A 22,270-nucleotide genomic window follows, 5' to 3' on the forward strand; every position below is an offset into this window, starting at 1 on the left:
AGAGAACGAGCAGGAGAAGATGTGCATATTGCAGCATATCGAAAGAAGAACGACGAACATTTTGGATGTGTGAAACATGTGAAGTGCCTCTATGCTTACAAAAGAATGAAACAACATGTTTTTCAAAGTTTCATGAAAAATGACTTTTTTTCAATTTTAATCATATATAAATGTTTTTGAATCAAGTGCCAATTTTAATATTTTATTTAGTATCATATGTACGAGTATCAAATTTTAATCTTAAAATAATATTCAAGAAAATATTTTCTTTTGTTCCTAAAATTTGAAAATATTAAATGCAAAATATGCATATGCAAAATTTTACAAGTCATGCATATATGCAATAAGTACAAAATGTATTTTAGTGTGTTTATTATGAATTTTTTAGAATGCACGCTTTATTTTGTTTATTCATTCCACATATGATTTTTTTTTCCTGCTATACACCAATATGCTATAAGACGTGCTAGTTGCATGGTGGGACAAACGGTATCCCACCTTCCACCGTAAAAAATAAAAGTGCAGAATTTTTTTCAAGCCTTAAAGGCACTTAAGTAAGTCCGTCTGACTTATTCTAAGGCATTTTTTTAAAGATTAAAATATATTTTAAATATGCGTGTCGCAAAGGGTTAAAGAGCTAAGAAACCTTCGAATAATACCATATTTGGTATTAGAAGTCGAGATATCCCTTTTGATGTACTCCATCTATTCTGCAATCAAAACATGCCTTCATGATGTCTCTCTTGTAAATACGCCTTTTCCACGCATGCTTAACCATAACTAGTGTGGTAATTCAGGACAATCAGTAAATGAGGATCCGACACTCAGCTGGATATGTAACGCATGGTTTTGTAGTTGGAGAATACCGGTTTCACTTCAAAATGCTGATCAAGAGAAAAACTCATGAGTTAAAAAGTGGTAACATATTAAAATTATTTTTACCCTCATTAATATTGCAAAGGCAGGGCTGTGGAGTCAGAATCAGAGTTGGACAGATTTTGGGGTAAAAGGAGTCGGAGCTCGAGTCGCTAAAAACAGGTCGACTCCGACTTCAGTTTTTGTCAGGCAGTTTGAATTTGAAATGAAATTAAAATGTGAAAAAAATTAATGACAACTTGAGTTATTATTTTTATTTATGGACTATACACATTAATAAATAGTTACTTTCTATTTTATTGACATATTAATAAATAAATATAAGGGAGGAGGATGGATGTGATATTTGCCATTGATAACTGATTCATTTAGTTACAAATCTCGCTGGTAAATTTAGGTAAGCAGCAAGAACTCCCAAAATTGATACCATTCTTAGGAAGCGAGCAGGAAAATGAGCAATTATTGTCAAGCAGCGCGATAAGGAAGTACATATTTGATGATAAAGACGTTGTTAGAATTAAGAACTTTTTTAGAAGATATAGATAACCCTAATGTTTCACTAACAGAAAGACTGTGGAATGATCTTGCAGAATTGGAAACTCTTCTTTCTACACCGTGTATAGCCACAAAAAAACTACAATCTGAAGAATTAGGAGGAGGGGAGAATGTGATGGTTTTTTTTTTTTTTTTTTTTTTTTTTTTAGTCCAAAGGGATTTGTCCCTGAAGGACTATTGTTTTCGTTTTGCGATTTTGCGTCGGACTCATAAACGTCGGTTCACTTTTCAAACTGTTGCCACAAAATGTTAGAGTCCTGCATTATATTTGAAGAAATTAAATAATGAAAAATCTGCATAAATGTATGTATATTTCTCGTATTGTGATAAAACAACGGTACATAAAGTCATCGAATTTTGAATAACGTAATCCTCCAACGAATATGAGCATGTGGAAGACCAAATTTGAAATTTGTTTTATGATCGATTTCCTATTTTTTAAAACTTTGACGAATTTTTGATTAACAAACTCAAGGATTTCAAAGCGAGCAATGGCAACGTTGTGCAGAAAAAACATTTTTATCTCCAGCGCGTGAGTCTCTGTATCGGAAATTCTAAAGATATGCTCGTTTTAAAACTATTTTGCGATATTGCTGTTGCACTGGATCTTATGGTTTAAGTGCGAGGAACATGATATTTAATAAAGAAAGGTAACACACAAAATGTTAAAAAACGCCCCTTTGGACGTAATTTAAAATCTGAAACATTTCAGATTTTTTTTTTTTTATGGAGGGTTTATTGCAGAAAGAATCATTTCTTCAATGAAGAAAAGAGAAACTAATTTGCTAGACAATGAGATCTTGTTGGATTCAATATATGTAGATCCAAAACACTGAATTTTGTTGGATGACGAACAAATTAAGAAGGCGAAGAAAGCCATCTATGAACTTTCAGTAAGAATGAAATTATTTTCAGAACAATTGGAGTATTCAAATCAGAACAGTCAACCTGCAGACATTGCAACTGAGTCTTTATCATCCTCTTCGAGTGATGAATTAGATTTTGAGAAATATTTTTGGATAATATTAAAAAGGCTAAAGCAAAACGAATGAAAATAAAGAACCAAGAGCCTTTAAAAATGAAAAAATACAAACAAGATTTCTACGTGGCCTTCGAAGAAATAGAGAAATATGATTGCGGTAGCAAGACACCTCTTTTAGAACTTATAAAATTCTATCCTGAAAAGTTAAAAGAAGTAGCCCTAACAGTAACAGCTCTTCCTTCTACTCAAGTTAGAGTGGAAAGACACTTCTCAGCTCTGAAGTTTATCAAATCGGATCTATGGCCCTCCAACAAAGAATATCTTGTCGAAGCTGTACTGTTTCTTAGAAATAACTAATGCCAGTTTTTCCATTTTATAATAAATGCTAATTAATATAAATAATTTGCTATACCATCGATATTTTTTCCTGTAGCATCTATTACTTCTTTTATATTAAAAAAATAAGCTGTAACCCATGTGTATATGTTTACATATAAATATGAAGGAGTTGAGTCTGAGTCTTTAAAATTCCAGGAGTTGGAGTTATTCATTTTCCCTACTGACTCCACAGCCCTGCACAAAGGAGTGGTATATTCGGCTCACTTCAAGTAGGATTACAAATACTGAAGGAATAAAGGTCTGAAATGAGAAATCGAAGTGAAATTTGCTGTTGAAAAGGTAGATATCGAATTGCCACCGAAAAGGGGCATGTGTTCATTCTCTGCCAATGTTTGGATCTGTTTGCTGGTGCGAATGGTGATTGTTGTGACTTATCTCACTTTTATGACATTAACATCAGAACATGTCCACGAAATTCATCATGGCAAGGAGTGCAAGATTGCTCTTGACGTTAGCAAGAGCCATGAGCACCATACGGGTAACAGTATGAACTTCGCTCAGTTCCGCCCCCAGTTCTGATGGAGAGCATCCCAGGGGTGACAGGTCTGAGGGTCTCCCACCTCTCTTTTTCTACCACCAACCTCTCGATAGGACTTTCGACTCTCTGCATATTTAGAGTGCCCCCATGTTGCACGGACACCATACATTTACAAACATCCATGTCTTCGGGATTCGAACCTGAGCCCTTGGGTACCGCAGTAGGCTCCTCTAACTACTATACCGTCTGGGCAATATGGAAGTGCTGATTAGCAGCTATGGCTGTTAATCAGCCGTCGCACCAGGAAACCGAACCAAAAATGTTAATTAACAGCCGAATGCTGATTAATAGATATGGCTGTTACATGATGTTATGACGTCATTTTTAATGCAATACTAGAGGGCGGAACTGGTCAGACGAACCAGTGTGTTGATGTGGTTAATCTGAGTTGGTTGGCTGCATCCTCAGTGATGGAATGTGCCCATGGATTCGCTTTTGCTGTTGCAAACCCTAAACGTTGGTAGGCTGATACTGCAACCCTTAGGGTAGGCTGTTCCCTAGTTGGATCCTTTTCTGCACTGAGGCAAGTGATTAGGAGTGTCGTGACCTGTGTAATACTGTTTGTTGTTTTTTCCAGGTGTGCTGAGGAATATCCATATAACATCGGTGGTGGCTTTTTGTGTATTTAAATTAATCATTCATAAGATGTTTATAAGACATAGACGAACATTTATTAAAAGATAAATCGTCCTCTTAACTTAGTAAGACGACATGCAACTTATCATTACAAACGTTCTTACTGCATCTTACCTCTATATATTGATCGTACATCTTTATGAATGTAAAACAGAACGACATCCAGAATTAGCTGTTGCTATTTTTCAGCAGATATTGTGTCTAGTAACAAATAATTTACAATAATGCTTGTGGCGACCTACCTACTACAACTCAACGCTACCAGTTTTGAGAACCACATTTGAGAACAGTTTTTGAACGTTTTCAAAGTTAAGGTGTCAGTCTTTATCCTTCGAAATGCGTTTTTGGCCAACCAGGAGTATCCTTTCTTGGTCATGAAATTTCTGCTGATGTTGTTCGACACCTTCCAGATAGAATCACCGCTATCCGCAATATGCCAGAACAATCTACAGCGAAGGACTTCAGAAGATTTCTTGCTATGCTGAATTTTTATCTCATTCAGTGACCATACAAGCACCTCTAAATTCTTTTTTGGTTGAAAGCAAGAAAAACGATAATTGTCTTATATCCTGGACCACAGAATCTCGCGAAGCGTTCCAAAAATTAAAAATGATTTAATTTCGGCAACCAATTTGCAGTATCCTTCAGCATGTAAACCATTATCACTCTGCGTTGATGCATCAACAATAGGTATAAAAGCAGTTTTACAACAGAAAGGTCAAGAATCATGAAGACCGTTTTCATATTTTTCTAAACAACTTTCAACAGCATAAATCAGATACAGCACTTGCGATCGCGAATTATTATATATATATAAGCTGCCAAATATATTTCATATATATCAAATATATATGAAGCTGTCAAATATTTTCGACATATGCTAGAGGGATGCGTTTTCATGACGTTCCCAGATCACAAACCCTTAACCTATGCTTTTCAACAGCGTTCGAATAAAGCTTCTCCTCGTCAAATGAGACACCTAGACTTCATAGAGCAATTTTCAACAGATATCCATTATATTGAGGGTTCGCAGAATATTGTTGCAGACACCTTGTCTCGTATTGAAGAACTAGCCGTTCCTTCGCCAATAAACTTTGCTGCCCTTGCGGATGAACAACACCGAGATTCAGAACTGCAAACCCTCTTGAAAAGCAAATCTTCCACCAATCTCAACTTGCAGCCTATGCAGCTATCACCTGGAAAACCACTTTATTGGGATGTTCAGGATTCAAGATTTCGACCTTATGTTCCCTCCGGGTTTCGCCATGCCATTTTTAGTCAGTTACATCGTCTGTCACATCTTGGAATCAAGGCTTCGAGGAAACTGATACAGCAACGTTTCGTATGGCCTAGCATGCAAAAGGACATAACCAACTGGACATGTTCGCGCTTGGATTGCCAAAGATTTAAAACTGTCAGACACACCACCAGCCAACTTAAAAATTTTAATTTGCCCTCATATCGCTTCATTCACGTGTACCTCGACTTGGTCGAGCCATTGCCGCCTCTAATATTCCTATATTCTTACTTGCATTGATCGATTTACTCGCTGGCCCGAAGCCGTTCCTTTGGTAGATAATACAGCTGATACCGTGGCAAAGGCATTTTACACCGTTTGGATTTCTCGCATTGGAATTCCGAAGCAGATTTCTACTGTTCAGGGGCGTCAGTTCGAGTCCCAACTCTTCACGTCTCTAAGTATTTGGACACTTACAAAGTGAGAACCAGTCCCTTCCATCCAAGTTCCAATGGAATTGTCGAGAGATTTCATAGCTCCTTAAAACAATCATTTCGATGCCTCACTGCATTACAGTGGACTGATATGTTACCTACTGTACTTCTAGGTCTTCGATCAGCGTTAAAAGAGGATCTGGATGCCTCTTCTGCAGAAATGGTATATGGTACTAATCTCCGTATGCCTGGGTGGGGATCTCGTACATTCAGTCAATCCATTTACCTGCAATGTAGATCCTGTTACATTCGTACATCAGCTTAGAAACTGCATGTCAAAATTGCGACCAGTTTCTGCCAGCGCTCATTGCAAACAAACTGTGTTCGTGCATAAAGAACTTAGAAACTCATCTCATGTTTTTCTGTTATGCTTCAAAGCCTTCTCTCGCATCACTGTTTTCAGGGTCACATCAAGTGCTAGCTCGAAACGAAAAAACTTTTAAAATTTTGGTCAACGAAAAAGAAGTGGTCGTTAGTATCGACTGTCTTAAACCGGCATTTATCTGGACACCAGAAGCCACTGGAGCGAATGCGTCTTCACCATCGCAAATTCCATCTCAAGGTCCCATTTCCAACGGACTTCAGTGCAAGCTGTTCCAAGCCTTCGACCGAAACCACAACTTCCGGTGGTTCACTATTTCTAACTATCAGATGCTAAGACAAGAACACGCTCGGGCCGTCGAGTTCGCATCAATCCAAAGTATTTGTAAAGTATCGTTAGCACTGGAGGGGGAGTATTGTGGCGACCTGCCTACTACAATTCAAGGCTGCCAGTCTGGTAACTCATAGCAACGAAAAACAAAATAACGTTTATTCTATTGTTAATATTATTAGCGATTTGTTTTGTTATCATAGTTGCTTGTCCAGCTGCGCTTTATTTATTATTGTTCAAAACGGCTTATTATACATATTAAGTTATTTTTTTATTATTATGTTAAAAGCAGAGTGTAATTATCTGTCTCAAAAATTGTACTACCATAATGCTGACACATCTGTTAGTAATGCTGGGAACTGAGATCTATGAGGCCTGAATTTTAAGAGTGGTAAATCTTATCGAACCTTGCTTATCGAACTGAGGTCTGATGTCTAAAATTCAGATATCTTTTCGCCAGTACAAAATGTCACTCTCCCATTAGCAGTCAATATTTAGATCTGTTTCCTGGTTCGAATGTTGATTGGTCTCTTAGTCCACGAAATAGCTGTGGAGGACTCTTAAGATCCAAAAGATGGGCTTTGCCTGCTTTCTCTCTCTCATCCATTAGGTGGGATTTGTAATTGATCCTTGACAGTTCATCTCTGGTAGCCATCAGTGAAACATCAAATTGACCTCATCCATGTCGCGCAATACCAACTGACTTTCCTGCGGATTAGCATGTTGCCTACGAAGATGGATTCATGCTTCTAGTTATTCTTTGATGAACGACTTACATCTGATGGTTATTTATGTTATCTGTGTACATATGCTTAACTAACATATTTTCTAATATAGTTAAAGCAGTGGACATAAAAAATAGGTTTCTATCTATCCATGCAGTTATGCACATTCCTACAAAATGACGACTGTGCGATCTGTATTATGGTAAAATCAACACCGACACTAGTAGAGTCGGTGTTGGTAAAATACGCTACAACCATGATATTGCCAAGCAGATTTTTTTTGTTCTGTTTCTTCAATATTATGAACGTTATTGCAAGTTTTTCTAACGTTATCGAGAAAAAAATAGTTATGGCTTGATAGAAAGTTTTGATCCGTATAGAAACAGCGGGAAATTTTCCTGAATTTATGAGTTTTGGGAATAAAGATTGTAAAACAAGAATTACTTTAGAACAATATATGTTTCCCAACTTCAATTCATTACTTAAGTGTTTCATGCGCTTTTATATTTATCAGCAACAAATGAAATAATATTTTCAGTAACAATCGAAATAAAATTAGAAATTAACTACAGATTCTGTTAATTAAAAATTCTTCTGTCAATGAAAAATTAAAGCGTTTATCAGCTTCAGATATCCCTATATTTCAGGAATTTGTTGATATAGTAAAAACTGCTTATATATATATATATATAGTAAAAGTGGCTAAATATAAGGTATAAATATATTTAGTATTTAAAGTAAGTAAGAGCAGCTTTCTAATTTAAATAGTATATCAGATCACTGAAAATTTAATTTTACATTAATTTTAGCTCTAAGACGAACATGTCTCTGCGCTACTAGTCGGACAAATTTAGCATTCTTATCATGTATGAGCTAACTGTCCGATGTCGAATGTGTAGATACTTCGTTAAAATTACATAATAAATGTTACAATAACGGTTATTACATACGGTTAAGCGATATATTTTAACTTGAACTCATGATGATGTTCTAACTCATATTTTTATAGATAAATTATAGCACTGTTATGTGACTGGACCCCCAAAATTTATATTTTATTATTAATTTTCCCCCATCTTCACATCTATTCAGCTTTACAAAACACATTCATTACACACACCTGGAAGACTCTATTTAATGTAAATGATAACAACTTCCTTTGACTACAATCATGGACACATTTTTTTTTTTTTTTACAAAATTCTCTTACTTCTTTTCCTTTTCTTTCTATAGACCCTTTTTTTTAATTATAAATATAATTTTTTTTCCCTCTCCATTACTTTTGGGCCATTTATTTTTTACTTTATTTTGTCCCATCTTTTCTTCCTGGCCTTTCGAACTCGTATAAAATATACGAAGTTCCTTTTTACTCTCCTCTGAAATACGAAATTGCCCCCCTTTTTATATACCTTTCCTTCGCACCTATGCTTGATTTTTCGCCCATCGGTGCAGAAAGACTTAGCGGGTGCAACAAAAGACATCTGTCTGTCAGATAAACTATAGCAAGTTTCAACTATTTTTTTTCCCTTCCCTGCATGTTTTAGTTTTGGGATTTTACATACATCTGAGTTCATTTATAATTTAAGATGTAATGCAATAAAATTTTTGAAGTGGAGAAAAACGAAATCGAAATTTCTTTTTCTCCCTAGCATTCTATTCCTCACATGATATTTACTTCCGTTGGCATATTTAAATGTCGCCTATATCCTTAAAGGAGCCAAGTTGGCGCAACCAAGGCTGTTCTCCGAACCTTATCTGAAAATTTAGTAATTATTTCCAGATTTAGTACCAGCCTTGATGCCAAACGAGGGGACTTTTAATACTAATTTAACTGCATAACAGAACCAGTTAGCAATTAGTTATACCCCCACCCACTCACACACACACCCACACAAAAAAAAAACTTTGCCTTAATCTAGATTTCCTCATATATTCTCTCCTTCTGTCTGGCTACTATTCCTTACACGATATTTACTTATGTCGACATAATAAAATGACGCCAAAAGGAGCCAAATTGTCGCAACCAAGGACAGTACTCAATTTTGTTTATATTAATTAGTAACAAACATTTGTTTTCGACTGTCAGCCTGATTTGCAGCCAGTAAGCGTTAGTTAACTCGTCGAAGGACCGGTGACCGTAGCGCTCACATTACGGCTTTCTAGTCTGTTAGAGCCAAGGAGGTTAGAATAGAAGGAGGGAGGGTTCGCAGTTTCCTCCACTATCGGGGAATGAAACTCCGCCGAACAAGCGGCGTCCATGTTTGTGACTTCAAAACATTGCATTACGGCAGTGTTTCTAAGCTGTACAGTAAGTGTTTCTAAGCTGTTCCGTGCATTTATTTTCCAGTAAAAATATGTTAAATTTATAATGAAATCCCTCGCTATTGTTGAATTTTTGTTTTAAAGTAATAAAGATGATATCCATAATTTACTATGTACAGCAAATTATTAAGAAATAGTTCGAAAACTAAATGCATGCGCATAACATTAAAGCCTTTAAAAAATGATGTTTCTGCATATTTCACGGATTTGCTTAGGTTAGAAAATAAATCTTAATAAAATAAAACAGATTTATGTGAATTCATTGATTTCAGTTTATGCGCATTTCATATTTATTAATCTCAAAGAAACTGCCTTTAATTAAGTTGAATTACAGAAATACACCTATATAAGTTTTTGGATACATCTTTCCACATGTTCAATTGTGTAAATATTTTACTTAATTTTATCACTATACTGCCCAGAAATTTGTAAGTTTATGCAAAAAATTTTTAACAACAGAACAGTTTATCTTAACTTAAAAAAATGAATAATAATTAATATATAAAGAAAAGCATTGCTTTATTTAACACCTTTACAATTAATAAAAATAGTAACAATTGATTTCTTACTTTTCATGAAAGTTATAAAACGAATTAACTCAAACGTTCAAATTATACAATTTAAATCCTACCATATAGCATTGTATCTTAAGGAACGAAGATACCAGCTATAAACAGAAACATTAAAATGTATTTAATATATTTTGATTATAGTTATATTAAATAACCTATTTTAAGTCCTTTTTTTCACATCTGGAAAGAAAACCACATGACATTGTGATATTTTTTGACATAGTTGTCATATTACATAAAAAAAGAAAATTAATACTTACGTGTGAAAAATAATGCCCGGAATTTTTTTCGAGAATCGATTTGTGCATCCATATGCAATACAAGCTGACATGCTTCAAAAAGAAAAGAAAAAATGTTGCAATTGACAGACTTCCTTGCACAAGTCACGGTGATAACAGGAAGATGGCCGCCAAGCTTCACCGTTTGAGTTGAACCTTCCCTCCTTCTATTCTAACCTCCTTGGTTAGAGCAGGATCATAACAACTAAGTTCATGAGTAACTTATTCCTTTAATTTACGTTGTGTGGCGCAGGGACTGTGAGCGGACTCTTGTAATTGTTATTTGTTATAAAATGCCGTCAGCTATGGAGTAAGTTTTACGTATTTCCTGTAGTAATCTGCAGTTAGTGTATCTATAGCTGCCCTTTATTATCAGTATCATTTTTATAACATTTATGAATTTGAGCTATATATTTATTTTTTCTGTTGTTACTTTTTCACAATATGGAAAATGCTTCATGTTAATTATTAATGCTTATTTTATGTGTAATGTAATATACAAGTGTGTTGTAACCGTTCTGTCCGATAGTTATATATATTATATTTTATGTATGTTATTAAGGTGACTATACGTCCCGAATTTACACTCCTTGTCCCGATTTTTTACAAACCGAATTTATAGCATTTTTCTCGAAAAATTATAGTGTGAAACTGTAAAAGTTTAAAAGCTTATATTTATTTAAGTAATTTAGATTGCAAGCTGAGAATACAAGCGTAAGTCAAGAAAGGCGTCGTAATTAATTCGATTTACTTCAACTTGAAACATTTTTTTTTTTTTTTAATTTACTTTTAATAATGTAAGAAAGTAAAGTAACATACACTAGCTTAACAAAAAGTTAACATACATTAGCCTTTTGTTAATTTCATTTTTCATAACATACCATTCATTTCTGGCAGTGCTTCAAGAATTTATCTTTGGAGTAGTAAGTACTAAGTGTTGTTGACTTACAAAAAAATCCCCAAAAGAACTAAAGCTGTTCCAGTTAGGTTTGTAGTTTCTAAAAATTTTGAAAGACAGACTAAAATCTGAACCGTGGTAGTTTGACCTGGTTTTGAATGCTGGCAAATGAGCTATTTGTAGTTTGTTTTTCTTGTATGTAATGTAAATATGAGCCATTTTTCTTTTTAGATTTCTGAAGTCATCTTTTATCTTTACGAAAGTAGTCCTTGCAGGCTTTGTCTTAATTAAGGAACCTCTGTAAAATCTGAAATCTAACCTAAATATACCTAAGAATAATATTTGGCAACTACTGTATCTAATGATAAATAATGAAAATATTTGGCAGGTTATGTATCTAATAAATTTTGAGCAGATTACTAGAGAATGGTGTCCAGTCATAAAGTTGCTGGTATCTTTAGTCAGGCTGGAGTTTGAAAATTCTTATTAAAGATATGTAATAGTAACTTTATAAAGGAACTAAGGAAGAAAAAATCATGTAAAGATCTTCAAATCTCTTGTATTGTTAGAGGTCAAATTTGGATTGAAAGAAGAAAGGGACTAGAATGGCATTCCATCCTTGCAGTGTTTTATATTTCAGAGAAAAAAATTAGTCTTTTCTTATAGAGTGGCATTTCTTGAATGTGTTTCGAATGAGGACTTTTTTAAAATTAAAATGCTCTGCGGACCATCTTACCCTTGTCCCCTTCGAAAACATTTTTTTTTTAACATTTGTTACTACCAGTATATTTTTAAAATACAGATAAAATTAATTTACTTTTATATTAGTATTAATTAACGTAATATACTACAAAGTCCAAGATCCAGAATCTTTGGAACCTCAGCAATTCTGGATTTTACATCATCAGTTTAAATCTAGTAAGATGACATGTAGCACAGCAGCACTGGGGCTTAGCTTATTGTTTAGTTCAGATAGAAAATTGCTAACTTCTCAACAGGGTCAGCCAATGCAGGCACACTAGGTGGCAGGATTCAGGATGACAAAGAATTCAGAATTTATAGGATCATCAAGCAATGAAAATTAGGGATGCAAACGTAAAATTTAGAGCAGATAAAATTTTTAGAATTTAGTGAGGTACTGGACAACAGAGTTTAGGATCTGCAGAGCCATCAAGCGACAGGCAATTAGCTGTTGCCCTTCCCACAAGCACTCAAGAGAGCCAAAAGGGGGATCCTGGACAACATCGATACAATGCCAATCACCATATTGTTACTGCCTGCAGTGCAACTCTGTTGATAGCAAGGCTTTAAAGTGACATGCAGGAATATCGATTGATCTAGAGCCTAAATTCTGCGAGAGGGAAATTTCTTCATTATTTTTACTTGTACGAAGTAAAAGAAGTACAGTCAAAAGTCGTTAATTTGGACACCCATAATCCGGAATGATCTATAATCCGGACCTCAAAGCTGAAAACTTTCTGCGCATGTGCCGCGTTGACACATGTGCATAGGCATTTACATGTGTGCGTACGACCTTTTACAACTGCGCATATGCGTGTGCGCAAGCGCAGAATACGTTTTTGCGCGCGCATTTTATGTATAACGGACGGTATAAGCTAAAATTATCTAATTATCTATTTCAGTTAATGTTGATGATTGCGTTGTTCCTTAATCTTCGAATTGGATCCGGCTTATTATTTTTTGCAGACTGTAAGAGCAATATTATAAAAGTAAACTTGAACTTTCGATTATGTCAAATAGAATTTCCGATTCTGGAGCTCCAAAAGGATCGTACAAAACGAAAGTATTTTTCGATGTCCATCAAACAAAAAGTGGAATTGCTGCACAAAATGGATAAAGACATGAAGAATGTGTCAGAGAGGTTAGTGAAAACGAAAAAATTTCGATTGACAAGTCAGTCGGTATTCTCGGCACAGCAATTAACGGGACTTGAACAGCGGAACTTTGTAACTGAACAAGAAATAATGTCTGTTCATAGAATTAAAGAGAAAGTATTATTACATAAAACGAAGCAACTTAAACAACTTACATTGAAAGAAATGTTTAATAAAGTAAACAAATAAATATTAAGCTTTTTTTTGTAAATTTTGATACCCTTTAGATCATAATTGTTCTTTATTTCATAAATTACGGTTTCATATTCTTAATTTTAGAATTTCTGCATGCCATCTTACGAGATTTAAACTGATGATCTATAATCCGGAATCGCCGAAGTCCTGACGAGTCCGGATTAACGACTTTTGACTGTATTATACTCTAAAAAATTTTGGGTATCATTTAAACTGCTCTCAAAACGATTTAAATGATGTTTTTGCGTGACGTCTGTATGTACAGACAGAATAAAGGACTGTTTTTGCCAAAAAGAATTGTAAAATGGATGTTTTCTTGAAGTCTGTATGTATGTATCTTGCATAACTCAAAAACAAGTAGCCCTAGAACATTGATATTTTATATAGCTGTGCACCTCCCTTTTTCATCGCAATCGACTGCCCTAATCTTATATATATTCCCACTCTATTACCAGGCTTGGTAAGCTTGTTTTTTTTTAGTGGCTTTTATTTTCTCATGTAATAGCTTTATAAAGTTATCAACAATTTAAAAGTTTAACCCTCTAGCTATGTACCTTTTTTTATCAAAATAGGTTAAAAAATTACATATTTCAAATCTACATATATTTTAGAGTTAAAATAAACAAAAAATTTTTTTAAAAGAGTTTGTTTCAATATAGAATTAGATCATAGAAAAAGGTTGTCAGAATACTGAAATTTAAGAATAATTATATAAAAGGAAAATTTTGAAAATTAATATTGGTTAATTTATGATTTATTTTATAAAATACAAAAGTAAAACATATATACTAATGAAAATATTTGCATCATGTAATATTTTGCATATCAATTTTGCACCATTGTCAAACGTTTTCAATAGAAACTGAATTTTCAGATTCTTCACTATCTGCAGAGGAATCCGAGAAATTCTCATCAGTTTCGCTGTAACTATCTTCAATATACTTGAAATCAGAGTCAGAACTACGTCAGGAATATAGGTTATATCACTCGTGAAACACTTCCTGCCAGGCATCTTTGAGTTCTGAAAATCGCGCGCGAAATGCTACATTACCTATTCTTGTATATTTGGCAGAAATGCGGACAACTAACGCCATCTGTTAGCCCACATCTAAATAAACAATTTTGCTACTTTTACGTTGCCTGTGGAAATCGCGGGATGCGCAGCGAGAGGGTTAAGTGGCGAGTTAATCCCAATGATCTGCCATTTGTTTACATTTGAAACTTAATAGAATAGTGAATTAACTCAGTTTCTGCACCTTCCATGTCTTTTTGCCAAGTGCGATCAAAAGTAAACTTTCAGTTTTGTGCACTGAAAAATCTGTGTAGAAACTCTAATTTTTTTTTTTTTTTTAAATTTTTTTAAAAAAATTCTTTTTTAAAGTAACTGTTTCAACTGTATTTGGTGTTTTATATTTTTATGTATTTTACAATTTTTAATGAAGATATTTTGAGTTTTTATATATTTTTACTTTGCCAAAGTGAGAACTGAATGAGAAATGTGTCTCTAATGAAATTTGAGGAACATGCTGCAAAAAATGTGTATAATTTAATGGACCATGCGAGGAAGTCATGTGGTAACATCAGATTTTTTTGGCTAGTGGTCCAGAGGTCTGGATATTGGATTATTCCAGATTTTTGACATCTGGATTTCACACTTTGTACTTTAAAAGAAAGTTAATATTTGTTTTTAATAACTCAATATTAGAGTTGGGGAAGACTTATTAACTAAATTAAAACGTTGGTATTCATATTAATGAAGTGGCCACAAAAAAATGTTGGTGCTCTTATCAATGAGCCTGCTGATTCGTCCATAGCTGTTCTATATTTGGATGTGTGCACTCTAACAGTTCCAGTAAGAAGCACTACAGTCATACTGCTTTAAATTCCACCTTTGTTGCTGAAACTAGAGTGGAAAGTACACAGGTAGCACTGTAGCTGATTATAAATTTAATAAAACGTTAGTCTTGGGGGGGGGAATGTGATGGATGATTGCTATGTGTAATTTCCAAATTCTGAGATTTTCAGCTAGAATATGATATACATGTTAGTTTAAATTTTATTTATTTATTGAAAATCTCCTAGATTTTCAAATTGGTTAGGCTTTGAGGAGCACAGTTTGAGAAACACTTTCATAAAGACATCTTTTGTGCCTACTTATCATCTCCTACTGTAGAGTGAATCTTTGATGTTTGCATATTTCTGGTGCATATGTAGTACTTTTCTGTAAGCTCAGTACCCCCACTTTGGGTCTGGTGATGGTTTCTTCCATGAAGTACATCTCAAAATGAGTGAACATCAGGTCTAGAAAAAACTAAACAAGGAACATTTTCCCCTCTTAACGTGAAAACATGACATGTGCTTTGTAGAGTGAATTTGGAGACAATACTGCATTTATATTCTGTAATAAACTCTTTCCCTCTGTTTTAAATCTCTGTGAGTAGTCTTGGCTAGGAATTTTGAAGATAATATGAGTGTACTTGAAATATAAGTACAAAGAATATCTGTCAACAGATTTCCAGCAGCCAGTATACTAGTTAAAGAGTTCAATTCTGAAATATGGAGATTAAGTTTAAAATCTTGTTAGCATATCAGAAAGTTTCCAAATCATGTAAATTCTAGAAAGGAAATATGCTATATTTTAAAGAAGAAATAAATTCAGATTTTTTTCCTCTCTTTTGTATTGATTGCTGTCTCTATTTTCAGATCAAAACCTATTAGTTGGGCAGATCAAGTAGAGCAAGGTGAAGGTAAGAAACAATTCAAAATAAAATATTATGAATTAGAACAAAAATATAATAAGAACTTCAGTAAATGTACCATTTTGAAGTATGACATATTCAACATGAAATACTTTAAAACTACTGTATTATTTGGAAATTTACATAGTAAAAATTATTTAATGTGAAATTAGCACCAAATATTATGTCTTATTTCAGAGGGGAGGAAAAAATGCTTAACTAATCCATGAAAGTTTCAGTAAAACTGTATAATGTAATTTTGTTTTAAAGCTTGTATTTTTAATTTTTATTATTCAGTTTGTTAGAGTTGTAAGGTTTGCAGAAACTAAAATATCATAGGCTCTATTTATCATACCATTATGGAATTAGATTAATTTCCTATGGAAAGCCAGGCTGAAAGATGGCTTTTTATGCATATTCACCTAAATGTGTAATTTTAGCCCTAAAATCTCCCCCCCCTTTTTTTTTTTTTTTTGGTTGGGTCTTTCCCTTGACGGGAGGGCGCGAATGATTTTGGCTGCTGATAATTGCGCCAGTCTTTGTAACCCTACTTTACACTAGATATTCCAGCCGCATAAATCCTTGAACTAAGGGTAATGTGCAGAATTGCCCACTTATATGGTGCATATCGATTTGTACATGGACAAAGTCAAGGGAGTGGGCAATTTGAAGTTTGTGCAATTCTACACTTCCCAGTTTGTCTCTCCTCGGATTTTACCTTTTTCTTTTCCTCCCCAAGTCTCACTTTCAACTGGTAATTTTTGTTAGAAGGAAAGTATAAAGTAAGGTTTTTAACTTTTCACTTCCTTGTACGAAGTAAAGCAAGTGTTGTAATCATAAAAAATTTTGGTTATTCAATTTCAATGGAAATATTCATTTTGACTATTTTTTTGTGTGCATTTGTACGTATGGATAGAATAAAGGACTCTTTATTCTAAAACATATTGTAAAAAAGATTTTTTCGTAACGTCTGTAGTTACATATGTATCTTGCATAACTCAAAAATGATTTTCTGCAGAAAGATGAAATTTTGTAATATGGGATTGCTATAACATCTAGTTAAAAGAGATTTCTTCATATATGTGTAATGACGGTACTATTCGGTTTCGAGGGCCGTAAAAAATCGCCAAACTATTGTTGATGCTACTGCTGCCAAAAATAATCGCGGCAACCCTAATAATTGCAGCAAGAAAGGAAGTAGTATAATAGTAAATAACTATTTAAGATTGATGTTTTAATTTAGATGAAAGGTTAATTTCATATAATACTTTTTTAATATTATAATTTATATGAAAAAGGCTAAACATGACTGAATGGAAGCATAAGAGTAAATAACTATTTCAGATCATTATTATAATTTATATAAAAATTGCTAAACATAACTGAATGGATGCTGCATCGCTATTTCGCTAACGACTTATCGCTAAAGCATAATTTCATCTCGTTGGTTGTTCAAACGTAATTTTCTATAATGAATGATGTCTTTTCTTTGAAAATATTCTCGGTAATGTGCAGAATCTTTCACTTATTTGTTTGCCGCTTTTTACAAGGGTAAAAACAATTGGATTTTTGTCAATTTTCTCTTTTACTTTTAAGTGAAAATAGGTCGATGTGTACATAGATAAAGTCAAGGGTGTGCGCAGTGCTATTTTTGTGCAATTCTAGGTTTTTTTTTTAAATGAAAATAGGTCGATGTGTACATAGATAAAGTCAAGGGTGTGCGCAGTGCCATTTTTTGTGCAATTCTAGGATTTTTTTTTAAATGAAAATAGGTCGATGTGCACATGGATACCGAGTATGTGCAGTCCTTAAAAACGCGTCAAGCATTGGGTGATTCTGCACTTTACCCAAGTCATGGGCAATTCCCAAATTTTTAAATCCATAGGATATCAAAAAATGATTTAAAAATTAAACTAGTATTTCAATGGCATCTTAAGAAATATAGAACTATATAAACTTATGTAATTTGAAATCAGCACGTACACTAGATTTGGCGCGCTGTTTAATGGGCGCGTTTGCTAGATTTGGCGCTTTTGCGCGTACATTTTCGCTGCAATTTTTTTACGGCCCTCGAAACCGAATAGTACCGTAATGACTTATATAATTCCAGCACCATTTGGCTAGAGGGTACTGCGTGCGTTCTACCAGCCAGTGGCAGGCAGGTTGCTAAAAGTGTAAGATGTGGAATGCAGAAATTCCTAATAATATATCCTCTACTATTTTATTTTATGATATTTTTCCTGTAAATAAATTTTTGTTGTTTTCTAAAGCCTCTTTGTTGCATCATGTCGGTGAATGTGGAATATCGGTACTAATTGATCATTCATTACTGGATTAAAATTCTGAAACATATATACAAACTCTGAGTTAATATGGATAAGCTTTCAAAAATAATTGAAAAGAGAAGTAACGTTTGTGCTAGTGTTACTAAACTAGTTAAAAGAGTACAAAAGCTTGATGAAGCTACCGAAAATATATGTTTATTATCAGAATTATTGGAACTGGTAGAGACAAAGGAAGAGATTTCGAAAACCTACGATGTAGAGGTGGAAACGTTTGTAGAAAATCCGAAAAAATAAAAATTTAAAAATGAATTAAAAGATTCGGAAGACTACGATGACAAAATATTGTCAGCTAAGATTAAACTAAAGAGCAGAATTAAAGAATTAAAAACTGGAAATGTTTAGTGGATTCTTCCAGTTCTTAATATATTTAGTATTTTGGGAAATACTGTTTACGGCTTTACAATTATTACCTAGTTAGAAATTTCACAATTCTCTGATGACTAAAGCAAATTTACGAAATTCTTAAAATTGTTTTGATAGCGCGATCGGCTCAAATAATTCTCTTACAAAACTTAAAAATTCCAGTGTTTAAAATTCTTTCTGGTCCCTGCATATCATGTTGTTGTTGGTTTTTAATTAAATGAAAAAAGTATGAATCATCTCTTGAACTTTTAAAACAAAGATATGGTAGAACTGATTCTATTATAAATTCTTGCATGACTAAATTATTTGAACCCGTTCGAAGTTCATCTAATGTTAAGGGTTTGCGTAAATTATATGATGAAATAGAAGTTAATAAAGGAAATTTACGTTCATTAAATGTAATAGAAGGTTCATACGTGCACTTATTGAATCCTATATTATTGAAGTTGCTGTGACACGATTTTGTTTTAGATTTTCATTGAAAACAAAACAATGTGAATTTGTGAGGTTTGAGAAATTATTATGTTTTTGAGAAATGAGGTGAAATCTAGGGAAATTACTGAAACTGTGATGAGTCTGCCAAAAGTTAAGAGGCAAAATGATCTTTTTCTCAAAGTTATGAAAACAGTCAGAATTATCAAAAAGCTATTCAAAGCCTAAAAATATGTCAACTGCTTCAACATTAAATATACAAATTAAAAATGTTTATTTATTCTGTGATGGTCAAGACGATCCTGTAAGTTGTAAAAAGTTGGATATAGGGAAAAAAAAAAAAAAAAAATGAATAAGCAATTGACGTTGTGCAATAGGGATTGAAGGTAGGTGCTGGTTTTTAAAATACCACATCTTATGAATGTAAAGCAAAAATCATGTGTAAAAAAAAAAAAAAAAAAAAAAAAAAAAAAGGTTTAAGCAAATATTATCACGAGTCAGTTTGTAGAAAAAATAACTGTGTTAGTGCTAGGATAAGGGCCTGTGAGAAGCAAGCAGAAAGCAAAACTATTTTGAGTGACTCATAGTCTAAATCTAATAAGAATATCAAAAATATTTCTGCATCTTATAGTAATGTTTGTATTAAAAATAAGGTTTTCTTACCAACATGTACAGTTTTAGCCTGTGCAGGTAAAAAATCGGTTTTAACTAATCTTATTTTAGACAATGCCAGTCATCGAAGTTTTATTTCATTTCGATTACTTAAAGAATTAAAAGCCAATCAAAAGCAATTAAATCGTTTCATTGACATTGTGTAATAGGGATCAAATTTTGAAATCGTATGAATTAGAAGGCTATCATAATGGAATATATATCTTATTTGTCCTTGAAAATTCCAAATGTATATTTGCAATGAGTTAAAAGAAAAAGGAATGGATTTAGGTCATTGTCAGCTCAGGCAAACATGAGACGTTCGCTGGGACGGGTACCTGCGTTTTACCACTAACCCAGTGTAACACGTTGTCGATTTTCAATTCCTTATATGTTACGAATAGTTCATTAAAGGAACACAATGTAACAGTTCATAAAAGTTGAGTGAGTCACAAGTAGCATAGTCTGTAAAATAGCGTAGAACACATATCAAGTCTAAACGAGACTAACATCTGAGCTGTTAGCCGTTGAAGAAGAAGAAGGGTAAGTACACATAGCCGAAGTTAAATAGCAATTATATGACAGTTTAAAAAGAAATACCTTATTTGCCAAAACAGTTTGTGTGTGAGTGTATCAATGTTAAAAAAGGTGTAAATATACTATAATACATATAAAAGCAAAAGGCAAAGTACATACAATAAAGCAAAAGACTAAAGGAACACAGGCAGGAATATTTACATATAATATGTGAAATTTTTTCAAAAGCATTGATTAATTAGGTAAGTACCACAAGCGGTCTTTTTTGATTTTTGTGACTTTCAAAATCGTAATTCAGAACAGGAATTGTGCTATTATGAACTTCCGGGATTTTTGAAAAGAATTTTTCAGCAGTTTTTGCAATGTACAATTCGATTACAGGTATATTAAGTTCACAATGAATTGCTGTGTTCTGATGAACCAGCGAGAATTCACCAGCTGTCCAAGTACTACATTTTGCATATCTTGTAGTTTATTCTTACTAGTTTTACAGGTGTATCCCCAAACAAGACAGGCATAAGTGAGTATGGGACGCAAAAGGGTTGCATGAGTATTTTATTATCAATAGAGAGAGAACGGAGTTCCGAGTAGTTAAAGGGACAAAATAAATTGTCAGACAAAAATACTTGCAGGATGCAATTTAATGAGAGAACATTACTATGATAAATTGTTGTTTTGGTTGGTTACTAGCAGGAGTGGAAGGATGTAATAAATTGACTAATAGTTGAAAATGTGTATTTAGTTATGGATTCATCTGTGATTTGGAAAAGTTTTTTGGAATTAGAGGAATTTCAATCAAAACAAAACTGTAACAGATATTATTTGTGTTTGTGTATCAATTGATTGCAATGTACAATTCGATTACAGGTATATTAAGTTCACAATGAATTGCTGTGTTCTGATGAACCAGCGAGAATTCACCAGCTGTCCAAGTACTACATTTTACATATCTTGTAGTTTATTCTTACTAGTTTTACAGGTGTATCCCCAAACAAGACAGGCATAAGTGAGTATGGGACGCAAAAGGGTTGCATGAGTATTTTATTATCAATAGAGAGAGAACGGAGTTCCGAGTAGTTAAAGGGACAAAATAAATTGTCAGACAAAAATACTCGCAGGATGCAATTTAATGAGAGAACATTACTATGATAAATTGTTGTTTTGGTTGGTTACTAGCAGGAGTGAAAGGATGTAATAAATTGACTAATAGTTGAAAATGTGTATTTAGTTATGGATTCATCTGTGATTTGGAAAAGTTTTTTGGAATTAGAGGAATTTCAATCAAAACAAAACTAACAGATATTATTTGTGTTTGTGTATCAATTGATTGTGAAAAGTTTTGATGCTTTGTATTTGATGTAATATTCTATCTATGTTTTCCCTCATGTAACTTTATCTGATTGTAACAAAACTTTTCCACCAAAAAACATTCTTAATAAAGTTAGGGAAAATAAAACTTGAAAGCAATACCTTTAGTGCAGATTGTAATCACCACCCAAATCTATGATTTTCTGCCAATAGTTTGGTAATTTTTCAAAGCTTTCAGCCCAGAAACTTGGTGGCAGCGAGTTCAAAAACAAATCAACCTCATTTCGGATGCAATGTGCAGAATGAAAGATAGCATCAGCAAAAGATGTAGCTGCAGGTGGGATAAAAGGTAGAAGTCCAAAGGAGCGATCTCAGGGCTGGTGGGTGTAACAAAGATCCCATTCAAGTCCATGCAGAGTCCTGCTGTTGAATGCAGACACTTGTGGGTCTTGTATTATCTTTATGGAACATTACCTTTTTGCGACAGAACTCAGTTCAATGTTTTTCTTTGATCCCAGTGTCAACACGGACTAGCATCTTGCTGTACACCTTACTTTCGAGGATTTTGCCTTTTTCTAGTTAATCTTCATTGATGATACCATGCCAATACCACTTTGACTAGAAAACATCACATGATCTTTT

General features: G+C 33.6%; 1 protein-coding gene across 1 annotated transcript in view; it reads left to right on the forward strand.

The window, feature by feature from the left end:
• Positions 1 to 10,461: 10,461 nt before the first annotated feature.
• The window catches only part of LOC118200788 (eukaryotic translation initiation factor 3 subunit G-like), a 56,341-nt gene continuing 44,532 nt past the window's right edge, over positions 10,462 to 22,270 (forward strand). The window contains exons 1-2 of the mRNA XM_035372749.2: positions 10,462 to 10,576; positions 15,958 to 16,001. Of these exons, the coding sequence (XP_035228640.1) occupies positions 10,560 to 10,576; positions 15,958 to 16,001 (61 nt within the window). The 5' untranslated portion in view covers positions 10,462 to 10,559. The remainder of the gene's footprint in view (positions 10,577 to 15,957; positions 16,002 to 22,270) is intronic.

The sequence above is a fragment of the Stegodyphus dumicola genome, chromosome 10 (genome assembly GCF_044657685.1).
Source record: "Stegodyphus dumicola isolate Sdum_Otavi_A_Nest chromosome 10, ASM4465768v1".
NCBI classification, from domain to species: domain Eukaryota; kingdom Metazoa; phylum Arthropoda; class Arachnida; order Araneae; family Eresidae; genus Stegodyphus; species Stegodyphus dumicola.